The 21440-nt window shown below is 44.2% G+C and overlaps 1 protein-coding gene across 1 annotated transcript in view; it reads left to right on the top strand.

The window, feature by feature from the left end:
• Positions 1 to 21440, top strand: part of GABBR1 (gamma-aminobutyric acid type B receptor subunit 1) — a 169916-nt gene that overhangs the window by 43787 nt on the left and 104689 nt on the right. Inside the window, exons 2-4 of the mRNA XM_033915912.1 lie at positions 3816 to 3950; positions 11201 to 11371; positions 20342 to 20443. Of these exons, the coding sequence (XP_033771803.1) occupies positions 3816 to 3950; positions 11201 to 11371; positions 20342 to 20443 (408 nt within the window). The remainder of the gene's footprint in view (positions 1 to 3815; positions 3951 to 11200; positions 11372 to 20341; positions 20444 to 21440) is intronic.

Consider the following 21440-nt stretch of genomic DNA (forward strand, 5'->3'; position numbering starts at 1 on the left):
TACACTCTTTGCTCCATTGGTAACCAGCTCAACTGTTTCAAAACCAGAGTTATACGAGACATTCTGGGGATGCCTGTAATCCATCTTGCTGCAGAGTTAATCAACATCTGCATAGCTTTCATTTTCACTGTAGGTGTAATGCATTACAATAATCGACCCTACTCAAAAATCAACGCCTGCACAACACTGCGAAAGTCATAAGCTGGTAACATTGGTTTCAATCTTTCTCCCTCCGTATTCGCGGGGGATGCGGGCGGACCATAGACGTGAATATGGAAAAACCGTGAATAACTTTTTAGATGTTATTTGCGGTTTTTAGAAAACATCGTCGTTTTTATTATTGAAACCGCAAATAACTTTTCTACTGTTATTTGCGGTTTTTGAAATAAGCAGCGATTTCAGGGCTTGGAGCAGGCAAGCAGCGATTCCCAGTGATTCAATGAGAATTTAGGGCTAATAGCAGGCAAGCAGCAATTCCCAGCGATTTTCAAAATACTAAAAGGACTCGACAAAATAGAACAGGAAGCATCGTTATTCACGTTGTCAAATGAGACTCGGACAAGAGGGCACGGGCTGAAATTGAGGGGCAACAGGCCCAGGACGAATGTCAGGAAGTTCTGTTTCACCCAGCGAGTGGTGGACGTTTGGAATGCTCTCCCGGAGGAGGTTGTGATGGAAACCTCCATTATGGGATTCAAGTGCAAGTTGGATGCGCACCTCCTTGCAAATCACATTGAGGGATACGGCTAAATATGGTCATCATAAGGGAACACCTAGGTCTCCATCAAGGAACACCTAGATTGGCCTCCGCGTGTGCGGGTCACCGGACTGGATGGACCAAAGGTCTGATTCGGTGAGGGCATTTCTTATGTTTTTATGTTCTCCATGCATGCTGGGAAGAAGCTTTTCTCTCTATGGATGCTGGGGAACAGCGTTTTTCTCAGTGCACACTGGGAAGCAGGGAAGCAGTGATTTTGTGGGAGAAAGCATGGAAGCAGCGAATTTGTGGGAGAAAGCATGGAAGCAGCGATTTTCAGAGTGAATGGTAAGCGATAAACTTTTTTTATCGGTACAGTAAAAGGAAAAAGAACTTTAATGATGATGTAATTTGGGGGGGGGCGGAGTCTGCAGCCAAAAAATTGCGAATAAGCGAATCTGCAGATACAGAAACTGCGGATAAGAAGGGAGAAGTGTATAACATTTTCAACTGCATATACCCCAATTTAAGTGTGCAACTGTAATTTTCAAAATCTTATATGGTATTTTTTCTCCTTTGGGCCCTGTTTCGTTTAATTCACAAGAAATCTCTAACTCTAGGAGCTCTCAGAAATTTAAACTTGGTTTTCCCACAGTTAAAAGAGTAAAAACTAGGGCCAATTTCTGTCGATCATTTTCTTTTTCATTCGTAAAAATTTGGAATGGCTTTCCTTCTATAATTAGAGTTCTCGCTCATTTACCCACTTTTCATAAAGCATTGAAGACATTTATTTCAGAAATTTATTAATAATAATAATAAATAATAATAACTTTATTTTTCTATACCGCCATAGTCAGGCGACTTCTAGGCGGTTCACATTGAAAGAAGGCTGGACATTCAGCGAATAACAAAAAGTCTTAATACAATACAATAAGTCTAAATACAATACAATAAGCTTAAATGGAAAACTTACATACGAATTGGAGTTCTATGGGTAAAGAATACATGAATACATGAAAGGAGCTTCTTGAGAGAAAGAAAAGGTGTTTACAGAGGGGGAAATCCTAGTGAGGGAGAGGACAGTTTTAATCAATGAATTTGGCGAATAGGGCGGTTTTAATTGATTTTCGGAATGCACTGTAAGTCAGATTGGGTTCATTTATGCAGTTTTTCAGCCAGACTTGCTGTCTGTTCGCTTGGAACTTAAAGGTTCTATCCAGGAATGATTTGTATCTGCTGCCTGTGGACTTTGGGTATGCAAAGATGTTTTTGTTTCTGGTTGTTCGTGTGGGGTTGTGTAGGATGAAGTGAGTTTGCAGGTATGAAGGTGCTAGTCCCCAGGCTTGCCTGAAACAGGTGCAAGCAAATTTGAATAGTATTCGCGCTTCTATTGGTAGCCAATGCAGTTTTTTATAGTAAGGGCTAATGTGGTCATTTTTTCTTAGTCCAAAGATTAGGCGAACGGCGGTGTTTTGTATTAATCTCAGTTTTTTTACTGTTTTTTGTGGGATACCCAGGTAGATGATGTTACAGTAGTCAAGAATGGATAGGATCAGCGCCTGCACCAGCAACCTGAAGGATGTTGGGTTCTTAGTTTCCATAGCGTGAAGAAACATTTTTTCACTAGAGAGTTTGTGTGGTCAGTCATGGTTAGGTGTGTATCTAGAGCAGTGATTCCCAACCCTGTCCTGGAGGAACACCAGGCCAATCGGGTTTTCAGGCTAGCCCTAATGAATATGCATGAGAGAGATTTGCATATGATGGAAGTGATAGGCATGCAAATTTGCTTCATGCATATTCATTAGGGCTAGCCTGAAAACCCAATTGGCCTGGTGTTCCTCCAGGACAGGGTTGGGAACCACTGATCTAGAGTGATACCAAGTATTTTCTTCTTCCAATAATCGACCAATTTTTAAGCACAAAAGATACAGTTTCTCCCCTAATCTTGTATATTTCATTAATAATTTTGTCAACAGAGTCGAGCCCTCTCGTTGGGATGAATCGGTATATAAAAACAAAGATTAGATTAGATTTTCATTATTTGTTTTTCCATTGCGTTATTGTAATCTGCCTTGGATAAGGTGAAATATAAGCAATAAACAGTAAAGTGGGAAAGATGGAAGATGACAGCTTCCTTCAGACTTGCTTGGCAGATTTCGGGATGCAGCTTATGATGCGTGAGTACAAGGAGGGTTTTGGCAGGGGTGGTGCCAGAGGGTAGGTATCGCTACCACAGCCAAGTTCTCGAAAGCTGCCAGGAGCGGGGATTCACAACAGACACCATCAGCCTCACTACTCAACTTTTGAAGCTAGGTGGGAGATACATGGCAGAGTTTGTTTGGGTTTTTTTACCCTTCATTTAATTTGAAAAAGACCACTTGAAGGCAGGGGGGTGTCAGTGAGGTTCTTTGACTAATGGAAGGGAAAATATCACAAATGGAGTAGATAGTAGAAGCCTGTTTTTAAGTGAGTTCTTAACTGAAAATCTAGGCACCTAAGTCTGGCTGGAAATTTTAAATCTAAGTAGCCAAACTTTGGCAGCATAGATTAAATGCTCATCTGTGGCTGAATATTATACACTTCTCCAAGCGGTTTCGGCACTCGCGGTTTCACATATTCGCGATTTTTTGTTGGCTGACTCTGCCCCCCCCAAAATTACATCATGATTAAAGTTCCTTTACTTATGCTGTACTGTAAAAAAAAGTTTAGCGTTTACCAACATTCAATCTGCTTCCTTGCTTTCTCCTACAAAACTTTCACCCTGAAAATTACTGGTTCACATCGTGCACAGTGAAAAACGCTGCTTCCCAGCATCCATAGCGTGAAATGCTGCTTCCCAGCATGCATGGAGAAAATCGCTTGCCTGATTAAAGCTTTCTGAATCGCGAATAACAGCTGAAAAGTTATTTGCGGTTTTAATAACAAAAACACTGTCTTTTACACAAAAAAAACCGCGAATAATATATACAATAGTTATTCGCAATTTTTCCATATTCGCGGCTACAACCGGAACGCGTCCACCGCGACTACGGAGGGAGAAGTGTACTGTTTTTTTAAAACTCTTTATGTGTTCAATTGTGCCTTTAACATTTTTTTTTTCTTTCTTCTTTTGTTCCAGTGTGACCCTGGGCAGGCTACAAAGTATTTGTATGAGCTACTCTACAATGACCCTATCAAGATAATTCTGCTTCCGGGCTGCAGCAGTGTCTCCACTCTTGTGGCTGAAGCTGCTCGCATGTGGCACCTCATCGTGGTAAGACCTGAGGCCTCTCCGTGCACTGCCCTGCTTTTCTTGAGCTGATAGCAACCATATTCATCCTGATCCATTTGAGCACCGAAGCTATTGGGGGACAATTGTAGTAGGGTTGCCGGATTTTTCAATCGGAAAATCCGGACACCTACACCTACCCCCTAGGCCCACCCTAGCCCTGCCTCCCGCTGCTTGCTCTCGTCAGGCAGAGAGGAAATCCAGCACCTATCTGCGTGAATCGCACCCACACTGATGCTTTAGGCTGCCTAAAGCCAGTTCCAGCATTGCCTATGCCTACTTTGGCATTTGGCGGCCTAAAACGGTTCATAGTCATTGCTCAAGACCCCAGCGCACCACCTAAAAAGTGACTTTTAAAGAGCTCTGACGCAAGGGTGTGAGTGGGGAACCCCCGCAGTTTACTTCATACTCTTCGCACTGCCGTTGAGGGGTGGTTGGGGGGGGTTGGAACCCTCCATTATAGAGTAAACTTAACTTTTTCCCAATTTTTTAGGAAAAAGTTAAGTTTTCTCTATAATGTGGGGGGTTGCACCCCCCACACACACCCCAACGGCAGCATGAAGAGTATGAAGTAAAGTGGGGGGGGGGGTTCCCCCCACACCCCTCGTCGGAGGCAGATGGCCAGCTATTTTGCATGGGGTTTTACTAATTTGCACGGCCAGATTGGAAAATGGGGGATCGAGGGGAAAAACACGCGGTGGGCCGTTTTGTGAATCGGGTCGGTTAGCAGCAATCGTTTCTAAATCTGTGAAAACAGGTTTAGTGACGATTGCCGACTTTAGAGTTCTAGGCCCTTAGAGTTCCAGACTAAAGGCAGTGCTGGCTCAGTCTCCCAGAAGCCATATTTTATAATTCTAAATCCAGAAAAAATCAATAATATCTTGGTTCAGGCAATATTTTGTAATTGCTATAGCAAAATTATCATATCATGCCACGTGTTTTTTTTAAATTATTATTATTATATTTAGTGGGTTAGTGATCTGGATTCATCTCTTCAGTCGCAGTTATGTGGCTGCAGTGGTGGGTGTGAGCCAGGTCCGGCCCTTCCTCTAGGTGGATTAGGGGTTTGCCTAAGGCAGTAGAATTTGGGGAAAGCAGTATGGCATCTGCATGATCTAATAAAACAGCAGCAGAACAGGAAGGGCTGCTGCATCCTGCCATCCTTCAACAGGAAGTTTGGGTCAGAGGAAATAGGAAATGCAAACCTTAACTGCATACAAGTACTCAAAGATTGTGGTCATGTTGGTGGGAGAAGGGAAGGAGAAAGTTGATGGTCACCTGGTGGGAAATGGGAAAATAAATATGCTGGACTAAGGGGGTGGGGGAGGAGAGCAGCTGGACTATGGGGAGGTAGGAATGGGGTCATGCTGGTCTATGGGGGGCAAAGAATAGGAAATGCTGGACTGTGGGGAGATGATGCATGGCTGAAAGTTTGCCTAGGGCAGCGATGGCGAACCTATGGCACGCGTGCCAACTGTGGCACGCGAAGGCCTTGCAACTGGCACGCGCAGGGCCGCCATCAGGGCAGTACTACCAGGGGGTGCACAGGAGAGAGAGCTGAACGGGGACGATGGGGGACCCGCGGGGTTAAATATAACTCGAGCTGCGAGGCTCGTCTTCTACTCCGACTGCCCTGCCGCTCACACAGCCGATCGGAAATCTTCCCCGACGTCAGCGCTGACATTGGAGGGAGGGCTTAAGCAAAGCCCGCCCTCCGATGTCAGCGCTGAAGTTGGGGAAGATTTCCGATCGGCTATGTGTGCGCAGCAGGACAGGCAGGAAATAGAAGACAAGCCTACGCGGCTCGAGCTACATTTTGCTGAGAAAGTTGCTAAGATGGGCTGGGAGACAAACGGGGAACACAAAAGGGGGAGGGAGTGCGTTTTGGACACAAGGCATGAACTTGGGAGAAAGGAAGGGAGGGAAAGAGATGCTGAGGTGGGGGAGGGAATGGTTTTTGGACACAGAAGGCATGAACTTGGGAGAGAGGAAGGGAGGGAAATAGATGCTGAGGTGGGGGAGGGAATGGGTTTTTAGACACAAGGCATGAACTTGGGAGAGAGGAAGGGAGGGAAAGAGATGCTGAGGTGGGGGAGGGAATGGGTTTTTGGACACAGAAGGCATGGACTTGGGAGAGAGGAAGGGAGGGAAATAGATGCTGAGGTGGGGGAGGGAATGGGTTTTTGGACACAAGGCATGAACTTGGGAGAGAGGAAGGGAGGGAAAGAGATGCTGAGGTGGGGGAGGGAATGGGTTTTTGGACATAGAAGGCATGAACTTGGGAGAGAGGAAGGGAGGGAAAGAGATGCTGAGGTGGGGGAGGGAATGGGTTTTTGCACACAGAAGGCATGGACTTGGGAGAGAGGAAGGGAGGGAAATAGATGCTGAGGTGGGGGAGGGAATGGGTTTTTGGACACAAGGCATGAACTTGGGAGAGAGGAAGGGAGGGAAAGAGATGCTGAGGTGGGGGAGGGAATGGGTTTTTGGACACAAGGCATGGACTTGGGAGAGAGGAAGGGAGGGAAATAGATGCTGAGGTGGGGGAGGGAATGTGTTTTTGGACACAGAAGGCATGGACTTGGGAGAGAGGAAGGGAGGGAAAGAGATGCTGAGGTGGGGGAGGGAATGTGTTTTTGGACACAGAAGGCAAGGACTTGGGAGAGAGGAAGGGAGGGAAAGAGATGGTTGTGTACACGGGGAATAGAAGAAAGGAGAATTTTTGGTCATAGGGAGGGAGTGAGGTACAGACAGTGGCATACCAAGGTGGGGGTGGGGGCGGTCTGCCCCGGTTTTACGCCCCAAGGGGGTGCACAGCTGGCCACCCTCCAGTGTTCTCCCTAGGCTGGCAAACTGCGTCTCTTTAGCCACTTGAGTGCCACCGCCGCCATTGGGAACAGGCCGGTGCCAAGTTCTCCCTGCTTTTCCCTGTGGGGCCGACCAACTCTCGCCACCCGCGTCAATTCTGATGTCGGAGAGGACGTTCTGGGCCAGCCAATCGCTGCCTGGCTGGCCCAGAACGTCCTCTCCGATGTTAGAATTGACGTCGAGTGGCGAGAGTTGGTCGGCCCCGTGGGGAAGAGAAGCAGGGCGAACTCAGCGCCGGCCTGTTCCCGATAGCAGCAGTGGCAGCCTATTCCCCAGTGGCGGTGGCAGCATTTTTCCAATGGTGGTGGCATAGGGAAGGGCAAGGAGAAAGAAAGAAAGGGGGGGACAGGGAGCCAAAAAAAAAAAAAAAAGAAAGAGGGCTGGGTGAAACAAAGAAAAATGGGGCACAGAGAGAGAGAGAAAGACAGACATACAGAATGAAAGGGGGTATGGAGAGAGAGAAAAAGAAAGAAGGGGGCAGGGTGAAACAAAGAAAAAGTTTGGGGAGGGAATGAGGTCTGGAGGAGAGAAAGCATACAGGAGGCTGAAAAAAGGGAAGAAATATTGGATGCACAGTCAGAAGAATAAAGTGCAACCAGAGACTGATGAAATTACCAAAGGTAGGAAAATGATTTTATTTTCAATTTAGTGATCAAAATGTGTCCATTTTGAGAATTTATATATGCTGTCTATATTTTGCACTATGGCCCCCTTTTACTAAACCGCAATAGCGTTTTTTAGCGCAGGGAGCCTATGAGCTTCAAGAGCAGCGTGGGGCATTCAGCGCAGGTCCCTGCGCTAAAAACCGCTATCGCGGTTTAGTAAAAAGGGAGGGGGAATATTTGTCTATTTTTATATAGTTGTTACTGAGGTGACATTGCATAAAGTCATCTGCCTTGACCTCTTTGAAAACCCGCGGAATATAAATGATAATTAACATTTTCTCTGCGTACAGCGTGCTTTGTGTTTTTAAAATTTTATTGTTGGTAGATCATTTTGACTTGGCCACAAAGGTAAGGGGGAGGGAGGGGAGCTGCTGAAAGAGTCTACCTTGACGTGGTTGCAGGCTTACAAATCTTTTGGTCAAAGAGTGCGGCGACAGAGAAAAGTATGTGTGTATTCGGCCCATGAATGAAATCATTAAAACATTATAAATTGCCAATAAATTGAAATGAAAACCAAAGGATTGTGAATCAAATTGATTCTCTGACAATACAAAGATTCCAACCTTTAAAAATGATGTTACATATTTAGGCAACTTTATAAAGAGTTTTTAGATACTAAAATCTTGTTATTAAGGTTTAATTGACGTGCTGGCACTTTGAGGAAATTCTTTGGTTTTGTGCGGCAGTTTGGGCACTCAGGCTCAAAAAGGTTAGCCATCACTGGCCTAGGGTGTCTAAAACACCCTAATACAGTTTCATGAAGAATTCTTAGAATTGGTTTCATTGGATTTAATTCCCTTTCCATCTCTGAAATGAATCTTTGTTTCATTCTGATTGCAGCATTACCTTGAGTAGTTGTCAGACTCTATGGGCTGGTACTGAGATGGTTGGATCAGCCCGGTCACCAGCATTGAATATCCAAGCCATGGTTCATTGTCATGGACTTAGCCAACCAAATTTATATTCAACGGTTGGATGGCTAAAGCCTAGCGGCTAAAGACAAAACTGCTTTTTAGGAGGGTCTATCTAGCCACTAGCCTTAGCCATCCAACTGCTGCATGACATAGCTGGTCCTCAGCCAATCCAAGGAACAGGATATTCTATGGGAAATAGCCGACTATCTCCCAGGGAATATCAGCAGATAGCTGGCTATGTAATGTAATGTAATGTAATTTATTTCTTATATACCGCTACATCCGTTAGGTTCTAAGCGGTTTACAGAAAATATACATTAAGATTAGAAATAAGAAAGGTACTTGGAAAATTCCCTTACTGTCCCGAAGGCTCACAATCTAACTAAAGTACCTGGAGGGTAATAGTGAAGTGAAAAGTAGAGTTAGAGGAAAAATAAAAATAAAATAAATCAAGATCCTTTCCTGGACAGCCACATAGCAGCCAGAATGAGATTAATAAATCTATTATTTTAGTAATTTTATAATGCCAACTCCAGTTATGCTAAGGTCTCATGGGATTCTGCAAACAGATTTATTCCTTCATGTGTTCTGTGACATCATTCCCAAGTTTTTGTCCAATTCGACAGTGAATTTTTTTATGCTTCAGAGTGTGACCTCATTTTCTGTCAATGTAGCACTGAAAGTCTCTGTCCAATTATGTAGTGGCAATTTTTCTTCAGCCTGTGATATTTCCTATGGTTGATAGTCTCTGTCAGTTATATAAATAAAGCTATTGTTTTAGCCCCAAGTGTGATGGCATCTCTTGTGACTAGTAATATCAGTCACAGACCCTAATGGTCCATCCAGTCTGCCCAACCTGATTCAATTTAATTTTTTTTTAATTTTTTCTTCTTAGCTATTTCTGGGCAAGAATCCAAAGCTTTACCCGGTACTGTGCTTGGGTTCCCACTGCCGAAATCTCCGTTAAAACCTACTCCAGCCCATCTAAACCCTCCCAGCCATTGAAGCCCCCCCCCCAGCCCATCCTCCACCAAATGGCCATACACAGACACAGACCGTGCAAGTCTGCCCAGTACTGGCCTTAGTTCAATTTTTTATATTATTTTCTGATTCTAGATCCTCTGTGTTCATCCCACGCTTCTTTGAACTCAGTCACTGTTTTCCTCTCCACCACCTCCTTTGGGAGCGCATGTCAGGCATCCACCACCCTCTCTGTAAAGTAGAATTTCCTAACATTGCCTTTGAATCTACCACCCCTCAACCTCAAATTATGTCCTCTGGTTTTACCATTTTCCTTTGTCTGGAAAAGATTATGTTCTACGTTAATATTGCTGATGTCTGTTGGAGGGACTGTGAGGAACGGGGAACATTTGTACATATCTGGTGGTCCTGTCCAAAGGTACAAGTATTTTGTGACATGATTTTTGGTTTCTTGACGGACTACTTGAAAGACCGTTGCCAAAGTCAATGGAATATCATCTGCCAAACATTAAACTGCCAGAGCTTCCAATTAAATTTTTGAAATTGGCTAAGGTGGAGGTAAGTTGCTGCCGGGTACTTGGGACCTGGATTTGCCACTGTGGAAACAGGATACTGGACTAGATGGACCATTAGTCTGACGTGATATATGTTTATTCTTATGACTCTATAGAACTAGATGGTTAATTAAATAGTTAAATATACAAAAACAGAACCATACAACGAACAACTTAATTTGTAGCAAATTATTCTCTTCACTTTCTTATAGTAAATAATACTGACAGGAACAAGCCTCAGAAAATGGAGCAATTTATCTCATACTGGAATTTCTTCCAAGAGAAGAAAATATTTTTTTCTCCTGATGACATCATAGGCTTGAACCCGTCCTTCCTACCATAATTTAAAATATCAATTAAGTTACTTAATTACTTTATTAATAAATTGATTATTTTCTTATTAAGTCTAACCTAACTTTTAAACAATTCATCAAATTCATCAAGTTTTGGTATGTTAATATTTTAATGTTTTAATATTTCATTAAATTTCTCATAACTGACTAATATTAAAATTAAAAAAGAACTACAATTAAGCTGAACACTCAGAACCAGCAGCAGATAATGGTTTAACTTCTTAAAGTGCTTTTATGCTTCAAGTAGTTTCCAGAAAAAATCTTTTCTTCTCTTGGAAGAAATTCCAGTATGAGATAAATTGCTCCCTTTTCTGAGGCTTGTTCCTGTCAGTATTATTTACTTTAAGAAAGTGAAGAGAATAATTTGCTACAAATTAAGTTGTTCGTTGTATGGTTCTGTTTTTGTATATTCTTATGATTCTGTCATATGTATAGTCATTCTGTGATGATAATTGTGAGTGGGAGTCTTTATCTTTATGGGTTCTGCAAATGGGCCCAATGCTTCAGCTTTTGTTAAATATGATTTCCTGTGGCTAGCAGCCTCTGAGATTCTGGAGAGTTCTGTAAACAGGGCTATAATTCAGTTCAGGTATTTCACCATGTTGCAATTCTTGTAGGATGTTATTTTATCTGGGCTTCTGCAGTTGATGCTTTGCTTCTCTCTTGATATGACATCTCATGGTGTTTGAGGTCTCTGGATGATTTTTTAGCTTTAGATTTTGTGTGATGCATTGTTTGTGAAATTTTGCCATGTATCCTTTGTTTAAGACTTTCTAGCAATACAGGTCAGAAGAAGCCTTTTTACTGGACCCAAATAATACATACGCGACCAGTGCGTCCTTCATCAGGCCAATGCATAATGAACCTTTCAATCTTTTCTCTTTGCTTTTGTTTCTCTTCCAGCTTTCCTATGGTTCCAGCTCTCCTGCCCTCTCCAACCGCCAGCGCTTTCCCACCTTCTTCCGGACTCATCCATCAGCCACTCTGCACAACCCTACCAGGGTGCAACTTTTCAAAAAATGGGGATGGACCAAAATTGCAACCATTCAGCAGACCACTGAGGTCTTTACCTCGGTGAGTGAGACCTCCCCCACAACCTCTGTAGTTTGGTTTAACTTTTTCATTTATCCCTCTCCTCTGTAGCATTGGCGGTTTTGGAACAAGTTCAAATGCCAGGTGACTCAAAATGATACTCAAAAAGGGCTAAGCACTGCGGTAGGAAAGAGATTGGAAGTTCTTCTTCACCTAGAGAGTGGTAGAGAGCTGGAACGCTCTTTCAGAGGCTGTTGTAGGGGAAAACACCCTCCACGGATTCAAGACAAAGTTAGACAAGTTTCTGCTGAACAAGAACATGCGCTGGTAGGGCTAGTCTCAGTTAGGGTGCTGATCTTAGACCAGAGGGCCGCCGCGTGAGCGGACTGATGGGCATGATGGACCACTGGTCTGACTCAGCAGTAGCAATTCTTATGTTCTTATGGAACTTGTATACAGTACCACTTTTTTATAGTTACACAATCACACTCAAAGTGGTTTATATAAAAGTACTTCAAGCATTTTCCCTCTCTGTCCTGGTGGGCTCACAATCTATGGTTTATGGTTTATTAATCTTGTTATACGGCTCGTTCATTTCACTGGTCCAAGCGGTTTACAGAATACAATAAAAGTAAAATAAAATACCGTAAATAAAAAAAAAGAACGCCATTGTTAGATAGGATAGACCTGACCCATACAAACAGCAAACGTACTAAGAAACATTCACTCTTTTAAAAAAAAAACCCAAAACCCCTCCATCGTTAAGCAGGATAAATCTAACCATACAAACAACAAACATACCAAAAACATTCACTGCTAAATAAAATCATAAAAATACCATTGAGGTTTTAAAATTTCGCCAGACTGCTGACTGACGATCTAGAACATTTAGAATATGTAATATCGGATTGATTTAAATCGTGCCCAAATGCTTCTTTAAAGAGCACCGTTTTTAGCATAATTTTGAAAGATTTTAAATTTGCCTCTCATCTTAACTTTCGTGATATATGATTCCATAAATTCGGAACTGCAAAGTAGAATGCTTTATTATGAGTAGACTCCCACCTAGCTCTATAAACAGAGGGTATTGCCATTCTGTTATCATTAATCGATCACAAGGTTCTTAATGGCGAGTAAGGAATCAAATACGAATGGAAATAAGCAGGCTGTAGAGAGTAGGAAACACTATGCGCAAGGAACAGAGTTTTAAATTGGATTCTATAACAAACGGGTAGCCAATGATATTGCAAATAAAGAGGTGTTACCCTATCAAATGTTTTCTTGAAGCCTAGAACTTTTCTTGCAGTATTCTGCAAAGTTTGTAATCTTTTCAGATTCCTATTTGAGGGCCCCAAGTACACAATGTTGCAACAATCCAATTTTGAGATTATTAAAGCATGAAGAAGGGTATGTAGATATTTCTCCTGAAATAGTCCTCAAGGCTCTTAGGCCCTGATTCTGCAAAGTGCGTCCCGATTGTAGGCAGCTGTAGGCGTCCTACAGCTGTCTAATCAGCCAATCAGGAGGCACGTTTTCTAAAAAAAATGCTCCCCTGGCAGGCTGCCTATATTGAAGGCGCCTCCGGGTGCCTAGGGAGGCCCATAAGCCTGCCTAAGCTTGCCTAAGGCTAGGCGGTAGCCTTAGGCAAACCTAGGCGGCCCTACGTGTCTCCCTAGTAGAGCGGGAAACGTTTACAATGTAGGCTAGCAAAATGCTGGCCTACATGGTAAGTAGACGTGGCCGCTATACTGTATCGTGGCAAGGGATCTCCCTGCCCCAATTAGTATAGCATCCGCGGCTACGGCCGCCAGTCTCCCCAAACCCCCCCCCAATGTTTGCGGCAGGAGGGTGCCCAACCCCTCCTGCTGAAAGAACCCGCCCCCCCAAAGATTGATGGCAGAAGGGTACCCAATCCCTCCTGCCAGAATTCCCCAAACAAACAAAATGCCCTCCCCAACACTCCCCCCGAAGATCACCTTCTCCTGCCGGACCCCCTCCCAATGAAACCCCCACCCTGGAACCCCCTTCAAACTTACCGCCAAGTTGGCCGGACGGGTCTTCGCACCGTCCGGCCAGAAGGCCCGCCTCTATCCAAATGAGGTGGGCCCGCCCAACCCACAGGATCCTAGGGCCTGATTGGCCCAAGTGCCTAGGGCCCCTCCCCCTATAGGAAATTCTAAATTCAAAATTACATTTCAAGAACATAAGAATAGCCTTACTGGGTCAGACCAATGGTCCATCAAGCCCAGTAGCTCGTTCTCACGTTGGCCAATCTAGGTCACTGGTACCTGGCCAAAACCCAAGGAGTAGCAATATTCCATGCTACCCATCCAGGCAATGACGACTCTTTAAGTTAAGCAGGCTAATTCAATATTAAATACTCGATAGCAGACACTGATCTTCTTTTATCCCTAATTTAATTGTTTAGTAGTTATTCTGACTTATAGGAGGTATCTCTCCTATTTATTATTTTTCATCCAAAAGTTATCCATTTAGCAGTTGCAGATTTGTCATTGGAATCTTGACCCCCTTGTGTTTTAAGGTGTTTAAAAGTAGATATTCCAAGCCAGAATAATGTTAAAATACAAACTTTTGGTGCCTAACTCCTACTCAAGGTAGGAGTAAAACTGAAAATGATAAAATACTAGAGTACAGTACATTATTCAAAACATTAGCTAGGGTGATACCTCTATGATATTAAGATCTCCCAAATCACTACCGAGGGCATGGTATTGACACAGATTTATGATAACAGGAAGAGAGGCCTTTAGAGCTGTACACATTGATGTATTTTCTGAAGAAGGAAGTAAATAAAATAAGTTGAGAACGGAGAGCTATTTTTGGACTCTGTCATTTCCTCTTGTTCCTTTTTTGCTTCCAGATGATTCAGACCTAATTTGGGGATCTGCAATAATCAGATTTCTTTACCTAGTTCACACTCCCTTCCGACTCACATACCTCAGCCATTGTAATGACAGTCAATGGCCAAAATTGTGCTTCACTTCCATGCATATCATTTTTTAAACGTATTTTAGACATATTGTATGTAAACCGCCTTGATGCCTTTTTAGACCCTGTTAACAGTATATCAAAGGTAAATAAACATAAGAACATAAGAATAGCTTTACTGGGTCAGACCAATGGTCCATCAAGCCCAGTAGCTCGTTCTCACGGTGGCCAATCCAGGTCACTAGTACCTGGCCAAAATCCAGAGTAGCAACATTCCATACAGAATCTCAAAGAATAGCAAGATTCCGGAATCCCAGAGAGTAACAAGATTCTAGAATCTCAAAGAGCAGCAACATTCCATGCTACCAATCCAGTGGCTTCCCCCATGTCTTTCTCAATAACAGACTATGGACTTTTCCTCCAGGAACTTGTCCAAACCTTTCTTAAAACCAGCTACGTTATCTGCTCTTACCACATCATCTGGCTATTAGGTATTGCTATTGCACAATGACTGATACTCCTTGCCCCCCCCCCCCCCAGGGACTATGAAGGCTGTCTCCTCACCTTTGCGAGCTCTGGTCAGCCTGAGCAGTGGATGACCTGACCTGAAGTTAAACAACACTGCCACTGGGCTACCAGGCCAACCCAAAATATGAGAATAAGTACATAAGCTTTGCCATTCTGGGATCAAATATACATTCGCACTATAAAAAAATACTTCAATGACACTTCCTTCCGCCTTCTTGTACAATCCTCCATCCTCAGCATTCTAGATTATTGCAACATCATATACCTTAACGCCACGAAGAAAACAACCAGGAGACTAAAAATAATCCAGAATACCGCTGTGCGCCTCATCTTTGGCCTAAAGAAATGGGAACACGTCACCCCATTCTACCACCAACTCCACTGGCTGCCTTTCGAGTCTAGAGTCCTTTACAAATTCGCATGCTTCTGTTACAGGGCGGTAAATGGTTCCTCACCAAGTTACATCAACCCTCACTTCAACCTCTACCGCACCAACAAGAAATCCCGTCGTATTCAACTGTTCGCCTTCCCCTCACCCAAACTTTGTCACTTCAAAAGATTCCTTGACAGAACTTTCGCCTTCCAAGCAACCAAGCTGAACCCATGGCTAGCACAAATGATACTAGAGGCCCCCACTTACCTCGGGTTCAGAAAATCACTTAAAACTTACCTATTCCGCAAACAAGACCCGAACTGTTCCCCCCCCTGACAATATCTCCCCCCCTCCCCAATCTGGCCCCCTTATGAGGCCTTCCCCCTTTTTTCCCCTCTTTCCGCATCATCTGTCTAGTCCAAATAAAGCTGATAAATAATTGAAACTCTGTTACTCTGTAATTCTAATAACAAATCTGTAATTCTGACAAATAATTGTAAACCTGCCTGTCTATGCAGACCCTAATGTAACTCAATGTAAACCGCCTTGAACTCGCATGGGTATGGCGGTATATAAAAATAAACTATTATTATTATTATATTCAAGCCCAGTATCCTGTTTCCAAAAGTGGCCAATCCAGGTCACAAGTACCTGGCAAGATCCCAAAAGAGTAAAATAGGTATTATGCTGCTTATCCCTGGAATAAACAGTGGATTTTCATAATCCCATCTTAATAACGGTTTATGGACTTTTCTTTTCAGGAACTTGTCCAAACCTTTATTTTTTTTAAACCCTGCTAAGCTAGCTACTTTTACCACATTCTCTGACAACTAATTCCAGAGTTAAATTCACATTGAGTGAAGAAATGATTTATCTGACGTGTTTTAAATTTACTACTTGGTAGCTTCATTGTGTGGCCCCTCTAGTCCTTGTAGTTTCTGAAACAATAAATAAAGGATTCACATCTACCATTTCCACTCCGTTCAGTATTTTATATCTTAAGGGTTTGTAAAACTGTATCTGCCAGTTGGAAACAGTCAAACTAGGGGAGTGACAAAACTGAATTAAACATTTTCCAGGTGGGGATAAGAATTGATATAGATCCTGTAATTATTAAAATCTCCCATTAAAAAACAGAGATGTGGGAAAACAAGGATTTTATAGGTGTATGGGTAATCCTCTAGTTGACATTGCTCTGATCCGTATTCTTTATAGTATTATCCTGTTACCACCCATCAATCTATCTTTTTCTTCCTTCTGGCTTTATTCATTCATCATTCTGTTATCCTCTATAATAATCCTCTAAGCGGGCATGCACACTTAGGAGGCTGTGGTATTCGATGGCTTGAGGAGGCGCGCGAGGCAGCTTACAACGGCTGGTGGCGCATGGAGGAATTTCAGTGGCAGTTTAGGAACGGCTGGAGGGTGTCGTGCCAGTACTGCAGGTGAAAGGGGGCTGCTTTGGAGGGAGGGGTGTGCTGGGGGGACAGACAGCTTTGCTCTGGGAGGGAAGACAGAAGGGGGCCATAGAGAGATAGTCAGGGAGAGGGAAAGGAGGCTGCTTTGGGGGGAGGGGTGTGCTGAGTGGAAGACAGAAGGGGGCCACGAAGAGACAGTAAGGGAGAGGAAAAGGGGGCTGCTTTGGGGGGAGGGGTGTGCTGGGGGAGCAGACAGCTTTGCTCTGGGGGGGAAGGCAGAAGGGGGCCATGGAGAGACAGTCAGGGAGAGAGAAAGGGGGATGCTTTGGAGGAGGGGTGTGCTGGAGGGGAAGACAGAAGGGGGCAATGGAGAGCCAGTCAGGGATGGCACAACAGAAAAATATAGGCAGGCAGGGGGCCAGAGAGAGAGACAGAGACATACAGAAAGAAAGAGGGCCAGGGAGAGAGACAGACAGCAAGAAAGAGACAGACAGCAGCTAAGGAGAGAGGCAAAGAAAAAAGACAGACAGCCAGTCAGCGTCCAAGGAGAGAAACCCCCCCCCCCCCAAAAAAAAAAAAAAAATCCAGACAGACAGCGGCCAAGGAGAGAGAGAGAAAGAAAGAATGAGAGACAGAGAGAATGAGACAGACAGACAGAAGCCAAGGAGAGAGAGAAAGAAAGAATGAGACAGACAGACGGGGCCAGAGAGACAGACTGACAGCCTGTGTCCAAGGAGAGAGAGAGAAAGAAAGAATGAGAGACAGAGAGAATGAGACAGACAGACAGAAGCCAAGGAGAGAGAGAGAGAGGAGAAAGAAAGAATGAGACAGACAGACGGGGCCAGAGAGACAGACTGACAGCCTGTGTCCAAGGAGAGAGAGAGAAAGAAAGAATGAGAGACAGAGAGAATGAGACAGACAGACAGAAGCCAAGGAGAGAGAGAGAGAGGAGAAAGAAAGAATGAGACAGACAGACAGAAGCCAAGGAGAGAGAGAGAGAGAGAAAGAAAGAATGAGACAGACAGACAGAAGCCAAGGAGAGAGAGAGAGAGAAAGAAAGAATGAGACAGACAGACAGAAGCCAAGGAGAGAGAGAGAGGAGAAAGAAAGAATGAGACAGACAGACGGGGCCAGAGAGACAGACTGACAGCCTGTGTCCAAGGAGAGAGAGAGAAAGAGAAAGAAAAAAAACAAAAAACAGACAGACATCTACTCTAGCACCCGTTAATGTAAGGAGAGAGAGAGAGGAGAAAGAAAGAATGAGACAGACAGACGGGGCCAGAGAGACAGACTGACAGCCTGTGTCCAAGGAGAGAGAGAGAAAGAGAAAGAAAAAAAACAAAAAACAGACAGACATCTACTCTAGCACCCGTTAATGTAACGGGCTTAAACACTAGTATATGATATTTAACTTGAACTTGCACAGTATTTATTACATACACCCTAAACCTACTAATCCATTCTGTTTTTCATATAATCCTCACCTACCAATCTAATGCACTGCTCTGTTCTGAATCCTTTTCAGTTATTTGCACAACCCTGTTGCATTCTTATTTATAAATTTGTATTTATAAATCTTCTTATATAATACAGCGGAACCTCAGCTTGCGAGTAACCCGGTTTGCAAGATGAGCAAAAACACTCAGCAAACTTTTGACTCGCAAACCGAGCACTGCCCTGATAAATGAGCACTTACAGTCCAGGAAGCGGCGCTTCGGGGGATTCCTCTTCCGTATTCCGGCCATCCTTCCACGTCGGGTGCCTTCCGCAGGTTGGAGGACCTCTGTCTGGGCCTGTGCGGCCGGGTGCCGTCCCGCCTGCGCGTTGCGTGTGATACGCACAGCGTCAATCATCGGCGTTGTACGCGGCGTGCGGGTGGGGCGGCACTCGGCTGCGTGGGCTCAGGTGGGGGCTCTCCAGCATGCGGGGGGCATCCGACGTGGAGGGCTGGCCGGCGGATGGAGGAGGCATCCCTTTGAAGCGGCACTGCGGGGTTCTCCGGCGGCTGGCGGACATTAGAGGCATCCCCCCCCCCCGAAGCGGCACTGTGGGGTTCTTCTTCGGATGACGGACGGAGGAGACGGCGCTGCAGCACCCGGCACCCGACAGGTACATGGTGATATCATTTGCGTAGCTGTACGAGGTTATGTCTAATTTGTCTAGGCATGTGCCGAGTGTGGCTATGTAGAGGTTGAGGAGTGTTGGGGATAGTGGCAAGCCTTGGGGGACTCCGCAGGGGTTGTTCCAGGTTTCAGATTTCTCTTTCTTTGTTTTGACTCTGTATTTCCTTGAGTGGAGAAATCCTTCAAACCAGTTGTAGATTCTGCCTGTGATTCCTATTGCCTCTAGTGTTTGCTGTAAGATGTCGTGATCTACTAGGTCAAACGCTGCGGTGAGGTCTAGTTGAATGAGCAGCATTTTTTTTGCCTTTGCTTAGCTGTTGTTTGGCTGTGTCTAGGAGAGAGGGTAGTAATGTTTCTGTACTGTGTTGGCCTCTGAAGCCTGATTGTGAGGGGTGGAGTAAATTGTGGTTTTCTAGGTATTCGGAGAGGAGTTTTGCTACGAAGCCTTCCACAGAACAAGCTACTACCCTCTAAGAAGCTGCTGTCATAGGTGGCTAAAAACCAAAAAAAACTCTGTGGAGTGACGATGTTCCTAAATGGACTTTATTTGAAAGTGTCAAAGTTCCAAAGGTACACTGAAATCATCCACATAAAATAATTCCATCCACATAAAAATAAATCATCCATATAAGAGCCTTAAAGGACCTAGTCCGCTAGGGATACAGGACCCAACACGGTTCGCGTTTCGACAAAAAGTCTTCTTCAGGGGTCCCTGGGGGTCCTATAAAGGTGAGTACGTGGGCCGGAAGTGAGACCAGTCTTGCCTAATAGTCGGAGCAGCCCTTACTCCACCCCCATTTTGGATGCAGACCCCGTGTTCTGGAACAAATCTTCGGTGTTGCCACTATTTTCTATGGGGAACTTTGCTTTGATAAACGAGCGTTTTGGATTACGAGCATGCTGCTGGAACGGATTATGCTCGTAATCCAAGGTACCACTGTATATAAACTGCTTTGAATGTAACCACAGAAAGGCAGACTATCAAATCCAATTCTCTTTCCCTTTCCATCTAGCCACATCTGTATCTGCAGCTGTCCTCTATTCGCTCATATTAACCGATCAATGCAGCCATATCCTTTTCTCCATCATTTTCATTCAGTCCATGGCCTCCTCCGTCTATTTCTCTATCTACTTGATCAATACTCTGTCTCATACACATTACTTATTCACTTTATTATCCCATACAATAGTCCATCCTTCTTTACTCTTTATTTAACACATTTGTATATCGCCTAGAATCTAGGCGGTTTCCAGTATCAAATACATTCATAAAAATTTCATAAGATCATTGACAAGGCAATATTCATTATCTGCATATCTATAAAAACATAAACATAGGCAATATTCATGGTTTACATGTATAGGGCACGAGAGCTGTTTCTACTACCGTCATATAGGTATCGACATATAGTTGGGTCTTTAATAATTTCTTAAAGTTGACACATTCTGTGCATAACCTCAGATGACCAGGTAGACTGTTCCATGATGATCCATAAACCTGTTACAATTGCTCTTGTTCTCTTCCTACAGCCCTGTGTTGTAAATCTCTCTGTGCTGAAGACCTTTGGTGGCCCAAAACCTCTTAACTTCCTCTTACCCTGTGTTCTCTACCCTCCTACAGACACTGGATGATTTAGAGGAACGTGTAAAAGAGGCTGGCATAGAGATCACTTTCCGACAGAGCTTTTTTTCTGACCCTGCGGTGCCAGTGAAGAATCTAAAGGTAGAAACTTCATCCCTTTTCTTCTTGTCTTCCTCCTCCTTTTGCTGCTGTTCTATCTTTTAATCTGTGTCTCTTACTCACCTTCTTTTTCTTCTTATTTCATCTCTCAACTTTCTTACCTCCCCTTCCTCCATATTGTCTTTCATCCGTCTCTGCTGGTGAACCACCATTCTTCTAAGTCCACGTTCTTCCCTTTCTTTCCTACCTCCCTATCCTCACTGAGCCAGCCACTCCTCTTTTTTGCCCATTATTTTTCTCTTTCTGCCTCTCCTCAGGGGTTGATATTCAGCTGGGGGCGGTGAACATTTTTTTAAACTGCTGCCAGACCACACTCAGGTTTATATGACTGACTATTTCTTACATGGTTAAGTGCGATATTCAGCACCTATCCACACATGTGAAACCATATAAAGATAGGACTGACTTTTATGTGGTCCAATTTGAACGCTAAACTTATATGGTTAAATGCTGAATATAGGCACTTAACTATATAAGGGCTGACTCCGCCTTGGACTGTCAGGTTTAAATGCCAGTGGTTAGAGTTACCAGATTTCCTCTTAAAAAAGAAAAAATAAAAAAATAAGAGGACACATGGCCCTGCTCCGTTCTATCCCCAATCCCACCCCACACAAACCTCGTATCTCCTTCCCTGAGCTCCAGGCCGCATCTCGAGGACCTCCGCACTGGCGCAGACATTGACGCGATGAGGTCACATGCGCACGCATCCGCATATGACATCATCGCATCGACATCCGCGCCCTCCAGATGCAGCCCCAAGCACGAGGCCTTCCAAAACCCAGGCAAACTGCTGGGTTTTGGAAATCCTCCTGGGCACCCAGATTAGGGCTGCCAGATTTTCCGTCTAGAAAATCCGGGCCCGCCCCCCAAGCCCGCCCTAGCCCTGCTTCCCACTGCAGGCAGGCAGGAAGTTCGCACATGCATGGGCGCTATGTGACTTCCTCCATGCCCGACATGTCTGGGTTTTCCCGGACATATG

This window comes from Geotrypetes seraphini, chromosome 12 (genome assembly GCF_902459505.1).
Source record: "Geotrypetes seraphini chromosome 12, aGeoSer1.1, whole genome shotgun sequence".
Lineage (NCBI taxonomy): Eukaryota > Metazoa > Chordata > Amphibia > Gymnophiona > Dermophiidae > Geotrypetes > Geotrypetes seraphini.